The sequence below is a fragment of the Rhincodon typus genome, chromosome 37 (assembly GCF_021869965.1).
Source record: "Rhincodon typus isolate 14 chromosome 37, sRhiTyp1.1, whole genome shotgun sequence".
In the NCBI taxonomy this organism is placed as follows: domain Eukaryota; kingdom Metazoa; phylum Chordata; class Chondrichthyes; order Orectolobiformes; family Rhincodontidae; genus Rhincodon; species Rhincodon typus.
The window spans coordinates 10,674,740-10,683,433 of record NC_063368.1 but is presented as its reverse complement, the minus strand read 5'-3'; the positions used below and the strand labels follow the sequence as shown (position 1 = coordinate 10,683,433).

Genomic DNA, 8,694 nt, shown 5'->3' with positions numbered 1-8,694 from the left:
GTGAGTGAGTGAGAGAGAGAAAGTGAGTGAGTGAGAGAAAGTGAGTGAGTGTATGAGTGAGTGAGTGAGAGAGAGAAAGTGAGTGAGTGTGTGAGTGAGTGTGAGTGAGTGAGTGAGAGAGAGAAAGTGAGTGGTGTGTAGGTGAGTGAGTGTGGGTAAGTGAGTGTGAGTGACTGAGTGAGAGAGAGAAAGTAAGTGATGTGTAGTTGAGTGAGTGTGTGAGTGAGTGAGAGAAAGTGAGTGAGTGTGTGAGTGAGTGAGTGAGAGAGAGAGAGAAAGTGAGTGGTGTGTAGGTGAATGAGTGTGGGTAAGTGAGTGTGAGTGAGCGAGTGAGAGAGAAAGTAAGTGGTGTGTGGGTGAGTGAGTGAGAGAGAGAAAGGAAGTGATGTGTAGGTGAGTGAGTGTGAGTGAGTGAGTGTGTGAGGTGAGTGAGTGAGAGAGAAAGTGAGTGGTGAGTAGGTGAATGAGTGTGGGTAAGTGAGTGTGAGTGAGTGAGAGAAAGTGAGTGAGTGAGTGAGTGAGTGAGAGAAAGTGAGTGGTGTGTAGGTGAATGAGTGTGGGTAAGTTAGTGTGAGTGAGTGAGTGAGATAGAGAAAGTGAGTGTGTGAGTGAGTGAGAGAGAGAAAGTGAGTGAGTGTGTGAGTGAGCGAGTGAGAGAAAGTGAGTGGTGAGTAGGTGAATGAGTGTGGGTAAGTGAGTGTGAGTGAGAGAAAGTGAGTGAGTGTGTGAGAGAGTGAGAGAAAGTGAGTGGTGTGTAGGTGAATGAGTGTGGGTAAGTTAGTGTGAGTGAGTGAGTGAGATAGAAAAAGTGAGTGTGTGAGTGAGTGAGAGAGAGAAAGTGAGTGAGTGTGTGAGTGAGTGAGTGAGAGAGAGAAAGTGAGTGGTGTGTAGGTGAGTAAGTGTGGGTAAGTGAATGCGAGTGAATGAGTGAGTGAGTGAGAGAGAAAGTAAGTGGTGTGTAGGTGAGTGAGTGAGAGAAAGTGAGTGGTGTGTAGGTGAATGAGTGTGAGTAAGGGAGTGTGTGAGTGAGTGAGTGAGTGAGAGAGAGAAAGTGAGTGGTGTGTGGGTGAATGAGTGTGGGTAAGTGAGTGTGAGTGAATGAGTGAGTGAGTGAGAGAGAAATTAAGTGGTGTGTAGGTGAGTGAGTGAGTGAGAGAAAGTGAGTGGTGTGTAGGTGAGTAAGTGTGGGTAAGTGAGTGTGAGTGAGAGTGAGTGAGTGAGAGAGAGAAAGTGAGTGGTGTGTAGGTGAATGAGTGTGGGTAAGTGAGTGTGAGTGAATGAGTGAGTGAGTGAGTGAGAGAGAGAAAGTGAGTGTGTGAGTGAGAGAAAGTAAGTGGTGTGGAGGTGAGTGAGTGTGTGAGTGAGAGAAAGTGAGTGAGTTTGTGAGTGCGTGAGTGAGTGAGAGAGAGAAAGTGACTGGTGTGTGGGTGAGTGAGTGTGAGCGAGTGAGTGAGTAAGTGAGGTGGAGGTGAGTGAGTGAGTGGAGATGGGTGAGTTCTGGGAAGGGTGGGTAGGTGAGTGAGTGTGAGTGAGTGAGTGAGGTGTAGGTGAGTGAGTGTGAGTGAGTGAGTGAGGTGGAGGTGAGTGAGTGAGTGGTGATGGGTGAGTTCTGGGAAGGGTGGGTAGGTGAGTGTGAGTGAGTGAGTGAGGTGGAGGTGAGTGAGTGTGAGTGAGTGAGTGAGGTGGAGGTGAGTGAGTGTGAGTGAGGTGTAGGTGAGTGAGTGTGTGAGTGAGGTGGAGGTGAGTGAGTGAGTGGAGATGGGTGAGTTCTGGGAAGGGTGGGTAGGTGAGTGAGTTGAACAGGGCTGACACATCCAGCCCTGTGTGCAGAATGTACAGGCACACCAGTAAGGGAGAACTCCGACGCTGTGTCTAACTGGGAGATAGTATCGCCTTGTAAATAATTAGCATTATAAATAAACATCAAGCTATCTGACTCTATCTGTGTCACATGTTATGTGGACTAATATATCAAACAGAAATGGTATCAAACTTCAGATTATCTATTATCATAATCACTTGGAAGTTGTTGATATCTTGCTGTGTGCAAATCACCTACAACATGTCCTACATTCGTTCCAACAGTAATTACACTTCAACATTATTTCAGTGCTTTGACAGGCTGATGGAGGTGATCCTGCAGAAAAACCAGGCCGGCATTAAAACATCTCGCGTTTACTTGCCCAAAATATTGTCTGTTGCCATGGCGAATATCGGGGAGGGTTGGCAGTCAGGGAAGAATTTGTTTGTTCTCCAGTTGGTAATGAGAAGAAGGGATGCCACACACAGTTTGGCATGTCGGACAAACAACAGTGGCATTGGGGAGTTTGGAGGGTGAAGGCAAGGTGCCAATGATATGAGTCCTTTAGGAAAGCTTCCAACCAGAGTTGGCAATATGTATCCTGAGCTGTTTCTATCAAGAAGACACAAAGCCTTTGTTCAGATCGTGCAGGAATACTCTGGGCACATCTGGTAGTGCACCTTAGGAGGAATGCATTGACCGTAGCCTTCCATGTTTAAGGACAGCTGAATTGTGATATAGATTGATACCAACAGGATGGGTTCAATTCCCACACTGGCTGGGGTTACCATGAAAGACTCTCCTTCTCAGTCTCTCCCCTCACCTGAGGCGCAGTGAAGCCTCAAGTTAAACCATACCTCTCTCTCTCTCTAATGAGAGAGCAGTCCGATGGTCTGGTAAAACTATGGTGACTTTACCTTTAGTTTCAGTCTCTCACGTGATGAGGACGTTAGCCTGGGCCCTGGGATTTCTAGCCCCGCTGACATTACTACCAAGCCACCAACTGCCCCTTGGGTTGTGAAGGAAGATTACAAAAAGTTGGATTGTATCTCTCTGAATTTAGATAGTCTAGGGAGACGCTTGGCCCAAGATTTCAAGATATTAAGGTGGACTGATGGGGCAGAAGGTGGGTAACTATTTCTGCAGTTGGGGAGTCTAGGCATGGACTAAAAATAACAGTTGGAGTTCTCAGGAGTAAGAAGAGGAAACACCTCACACAAAGAATTGGAAATCTCCGATCTCATACACAATCTGATTTCTCTTTCATGAGAATGGGTGCCAAGGGGCATTAGTGGCCCGTCTCTAATTGTCCTTGAGCTGAGTGGTTTGCCAGAGGGCAAACATTGTGAGTGAGAGTGGAGTCACATGTAGGTCAGACTTGGTAAGGATGGCAGATTTCCCTCCTTAAAAGGGCATTAGTGACAGAGAAAGGTGAGTTTTTAAAACTTTTTTTTCCTCTATTCATTTACAGGATGAGAGGAGTTGCTGGCTAGGCCAGCATTTGTTGTCCCTCCTGAATTGCCCAGAGGGCAGTTAAGAGTGAACCACATTGCTGTGGGTGTGGAGTCACATGTAGGCCAGACCAGGTAAGGGTGGCAGTTTCCTTCCCTAAAGGATCTTAGTGAACCAGATGGGTTTTTCCTGACAATCGGCAATGGATTCACGGTCATCATTAGGTCCAGATATATATTGAATTCAAATTTCACCATCTGCTGTGGCAGGATTCGAACCCAGGTCCCCAGAACATTATCTGGGTCTCTGAATTAACAGTCCAGCAATAATACCACTAGGCCCATTGCCTGCCCCTTAGCTATCATTGATCGTTGCAATTGTAGTCAGCCAGGTGGACCTCATAGAATAAGAGCTCCCTGATTAGGGCTGTTAACCTGGTCCAATTAGGGAGCCCTGGCTGACAGATAAGAACAGGAGTATTTGAGGTTCTGCTCACTCTGAGAGCTGGCTCTGAGGGAGCTGGATCAGTGTCAAGGACTCTCCACGTGCAAATAAAGGGTGAGTTGGTGACAGGAAACTGGCCTTTTTGAAGTTATTTCAGTCATGCTCACCATCACTGTGAGTGGCCTTTCATTAAATTTACGTACTACCATCTCCACAGTGAGATTTGAACCCATTCGCCCAGCTGATCAGTTCTGAAATGTTGAATTACTGAGGTATTCATTGCCAGAACTTTCTAACAAGCACCAGGACATTGCTTGGCTGGTGGTAAGAGGGGCTCTGCCAGTGAGATCGTTCATGCACGCCCGGGCTCTCTGCGCCACCGCACGCTGCCCTCGAGGTGGCTGCAGGGGGGTACGAGACAGTCTATCACCTCCTTCTGGAGTGTGCCTATGCGCAGGAGGTCTGGAGGGGAATGCGGTGGTTTGTGTCGAGGTTCGTCCCGAGCAGCTCCGTGACCCGGGACTCCGTGCTCTACGGGCTGTTTCCCGGGATGCGCACCGAGACCAACATCAACTGCACCTGGAGGACCATCAATGCGGTGAAAGACGCTCTTTGGTCCGCCCGCAACTTGCTGGTCTTCCAGTTGAAAGAACTAACCCCGGCCGAGTGCTGCAGACTGGCGCACTCCAAGGTCCAAGACTACGTGCTGAGGGACGCATTAAAGCTTGGGGCAGCCGCCGCCAAGGCGCGGTGGGGAAAGACCACCATGTAAGCCCCCTCAGCCGAAATTAAACAGGGGATCTACTCAATAACTGGGCCCAGCTGGCGTCTCCTCCAACGGGTCAGGGGGCCAACTATGACCACGGGTAGAGATGACCACCAGAATTTTTTTTTGCTTTTTTCCTTTAGTTGGTGTGCGTATCCCCAGGGTAACCCGGAGCGGCTAGCATGACCGGGTAGGTGTGCAAATGTGTCTATTTCTTTTGTATATTCATGAATAAAGTATATTTTTTTAAATAAAAAAAAAGTTGAATTACTGAGGCATTACCACCAGTTGTTAACACAACGTTAACACAGGATATGGTACAAGGGAGCTCTGTCACAGGTCACAGAGCAAGATCAAAGATTAAGTAGACTTCCTCTATTCCAACGTTCCCACTCCATCTTAATATGATTCACAGAACTGAGGAGAGACGACCATATTTACAAATGTTGGTTTATTGATTTGAGTGAGTGTCATATAGAAGATTCTAGTCAGAAATATACAACAGATACACAGGGAGAATGGGGGTGGGATGTGGGCTGCTACACTTTAGTTCTAAACAGTGAAACATGCACTTGGGAAAGGCTTTAAGTTTCTTCCTGTATAACACCTCTCAGTCAGTCTTGTAAATGGGCAGATATATAATCACTGCCATCTCACATCACTGGAGAAATTCTTTGAGTGACAATTTCTCTGAAACGTCCTCTCAAGGTCTCCAACATGAGCATCACTCGAATATTAATGCCGACAAACATCTCAACATGATTCTTTTCCTTTGAACTACAACAGGTCTATCTGCAGGGTGATGGGTATTTTTGACCTGGTCACACCCAGTGTCTCAATGTCAAGGTACATCTGTAGGAAAGAAGCAGAGATAGAGGTAACTGTGAAACACTGTCGAATTCCGTGTTGGCATAACCCCAGAAACCCAGAGGCGTAGGAGTATACCCACCTGGCTTCAGTTTCTCATGGAGCGCCTTGTATCATGTGCTCAATGGCTGTTTAAATATTTGGAGGCACAAAGTCCAGTGAAGGACGTGGGTGGCACAGTGGCTCAGTGATTAGTGCTGCTGTCTCACAGTGCCAGGGACTCAGGTTCAAATCCACCCTCAGGCACCTGTCAGTGCGAAATTTGCACATTCTCCCTGAGCTCTGCGTGGGTTTGCTCCAGTTTCCTTCCAAAGATGTGCAGGTTAGGGTGGATTGGCCATGCTAAATTGCCCCACAGTGTCCAGGGATGTGCAGGCTGTGGGGATTAGCCATGGGAAATGCAGAGTTACAGGGATGGGATTGGGTCTGGTTTGGATGCTCTTCAGTGGGGTGGGGTGGACATGATGGGCTGAATGGCCTGCTTCCATGCTGTAGGGATTCTAAGAAGCATTGTGAGAGAACAGATCATTCACCCATCACCCACTGCAACTCCTACATCGTTTTCTAAGTTGAGGCTCCCTACCTAAAAAACACCTCATTGCTGCAAAGAAGGGATAGACAAGAGTGAACAGCTGGGGCTATAGTACGGAGGGCAGAAGAGCCTCAAACTTTTTTTTTGTTGGAAACTTTGATGCAGAGGGGTGGACTTGAGCTGCAGTAAGTCCTTATACAAGAAAGGTTCTGTTGTTATTCGGAGATGAGAGAGATAGGGAGAGATGGCTGGGGGAGGAGGGTCTGCCTCTAAACCAGGGACTCCCACCATCACCAGCAATGTTCAGGAGCTAGATGTAGCAGAACGAAAGGAAATCAGCCAGGAACAGGGGCTGGACGCTCAGACAGACCATGGCCAGAGGGCAGTTTGAGGATGGGGGAGAGTGTGTGCAAAATTCACTCCATTCGGGCTCAATGGAATTAAGGTCATAAGCCACAATAGGCCATTCAGCCCATCAAGTGTGTTCTGCCATTCAATCACGGCTGATATGTGTCTCAGCCCCATTTTGCTGCCTTCTCCCTGTAATCTTTGATCCCCTTAATAATCAAGAAGCTACCCATCTCTGTCTCAAAGACGCTCAATGACTTGGCCTTCTGCAGCAACACATTCCACAGGTTCACCAACTGACTAGCACAACTACAGCATGGTGGCTCAGTGGTTAGCACCGCTGCCTCCCAGTGCCCGGGACCCGGGTTTGATTCCGCCCTCGGGCAACTGTCTGTATGGAGTTTGCACATTCTCCCTGCGTCTGCGCGGGTTTCCTCCGGGTGCTCCGGTTTCCTCCCGCAGTCCAAAGATGTGTGGGTTAGGTGGATTGGCCGTGCTAAATTACCCAGGGCATCCAGGGGTGTGTAAGTTAGATGGGTTAGCCACGGGAAATGCAGGGATATAGGGTAAGGGTAGGGGGGATGGGTCTGGGTGGATGCTGTTCGGAGGGGCAGTGTGGACTTGTAGGGCCAAATGGCCTGTTTTCACACAATGATCTATGAATTTCACCAGCCCATGCAATGCTGATATTCGTACCTCACATGGACCTCCTCATTCCCACCTTCATCGCATTAGCACCAGTAAGATGAGCTGTTAGTGGGTGGTGTGTCCTCAGTCAGACAGTGGCGTTACTCACCAGGGTTTGTGAACACCAGGTAAATCGATAACGCTCGAGAATTGAAGCTAAGGCCACTTTCATCATCATGATGCTGAACTCACTCCCGATGCCCCTGAATGGGCCAAGGCCAAAGGGTAAGTAGCACAGGGGGTCACGAAGATCTCGCTCTTCTCTTGTGAACCTACGCATGTTGACAAACAAAATCAATAATTAGAACTAGATCTGGGAGCAGGAGTAGGCCATTCGGCCCCTTGAACCTGCTCCGTCATTTAATACCATCATGGCTGATCACATCCCAGGCTCAACTCCACTGCCCTGCCCGCACTCCATAACCTTTCAACCCATTAATAATCAAAAATCTGTTTATCTCATCCTTAAATTTACTCAATGTCCCTCTGGGAGAGTGAATTCCACAGATTTGTGACCCTTTGTGAGAAGTAATTTTTTTTCCTCATCTCTGTTTTATATCTGCCACCCCTTATACCAAACTATGACCTCTCATTTTAGATTACCTCCATGCGAGGAAACATTCTCTCTACATTTACTTTATCCACCTCCACTGGCATCTTTTCTACTTCAACTGGATTTCCTCTCATTCTTCTAAACTCTAGAGAGAATGGGCCTAAACTGCTCAACCTCTCTTCATAAGTCAAACCCTTTGCCTCCGGAATCAATATAGTGAACCTCCTCTGAACTGCCTCCAATGTAACTACATCCCTCCTCAAATGAGAGGATGAAAACTGGACACTGTACTCCAGGTGCGGTCTCACTAATGCCAACAGGGGAAATACGAAGTGGGCCATTTAGCGCTGAGATGGGATAACGTTCTTCCCTCACAACGTTGTGAATCTTTGCAATTCTCTACTCCAGAGAGCTGTGGGCTGCTCAGATGAAGAGTACATTTGAGAGTTGGCGTTGCTCTGAATGGCAAAACCAGCCTGAAATAACTGCACGGACACCAGCATCCTATCACCAAGTCACCCTTTATTTACTTGTGCGCAGTACACTGGCTGTAACCAGCCAGCTCGGAGTCAGTCTCCTGATCTGAGGAGACTCGAAATCCCCTGGTTATATCAGCCAGCCTGGGCTTCCTGACTAGTCCAGGTTAACACCCCAATTAAGGATCTCATAGTCAACAAGGTCCACCTAGTTCCAATTACTACATCGCCTTACCCCCACCACCCCCCTCCACCCTACCCAAGTCTGAGGAAGTAGGCCTGGTCTTTCTCTTGTCGTTTTTCCTGCGACATTTTCTCCCCAGGTCCGGTTCCTCTGATTCGGACTCAGACACAAGCAGTGTCTACCAGACCGCAGTCTCTTCCATCTGGAGCACCTCAGGAGAGTTTCCTCCTCTTCTGGCAGTCACCGTACCGAGGCTACATCCCCATCTCAGTCTCCGAAGTTTCCTTGACCCTAGATGGAGGGGGAGAATCTACGGTTTCTGACAGGCTTTCTGGCTGTTCTGAGGCGCAAGGTATGTTTTGCTCCTGCCCCGTTTGCGAGGTAACAGCTTTCAGGTGATCCATGTATTTTTTCAAGACTGCCTCACCTACCCGAAATTTGTAAGTGATGGGACCTGACCTCGTATCAACATCATACCCATACAGGGCCATTTCCATGGTTCCAGCACAAGACTTCATTTCCCTGAATTAAATTGTCTCTCTCGCTTAAAGGAAGCATGTGGCCGGCATTGGAATTCCTGATGT

The 8,694-nt window shown here is 48.1% G+C and overlaps 1 protein-coding gene across 1 annotated transcript in view; it reads right to left on the bottom strand.

Annotated features, from left to right (window-relative positions):
* Nucleotides 1-4,918: 4,918 nt before the first annotated feature.
* Nucleotides 4,919-8,694, bottom strand: part of LOC125487134 (cytochrome P450 3A5-like) — a 26,343-nt gene continuing 22,567 nt past the window's right edge. Inside the window, exons 11-12 of the mRNA XM_048617355.1 lie at nt 7,007-7,169; nt 4,919-5,315 (exon numbers count right to left, since the gene is read on the bottom strand). Coding sequence (XP_048473312.1) covers nt 5,241-5,315; nt 7,007-7,169 — 238 coding nt within the window. The 3' untranslated portion in view covers nt 4,919-5,240. The remainder of the gene's footprint in view (nt 5,316-7,006; nt 7,170-8,694) is intronic.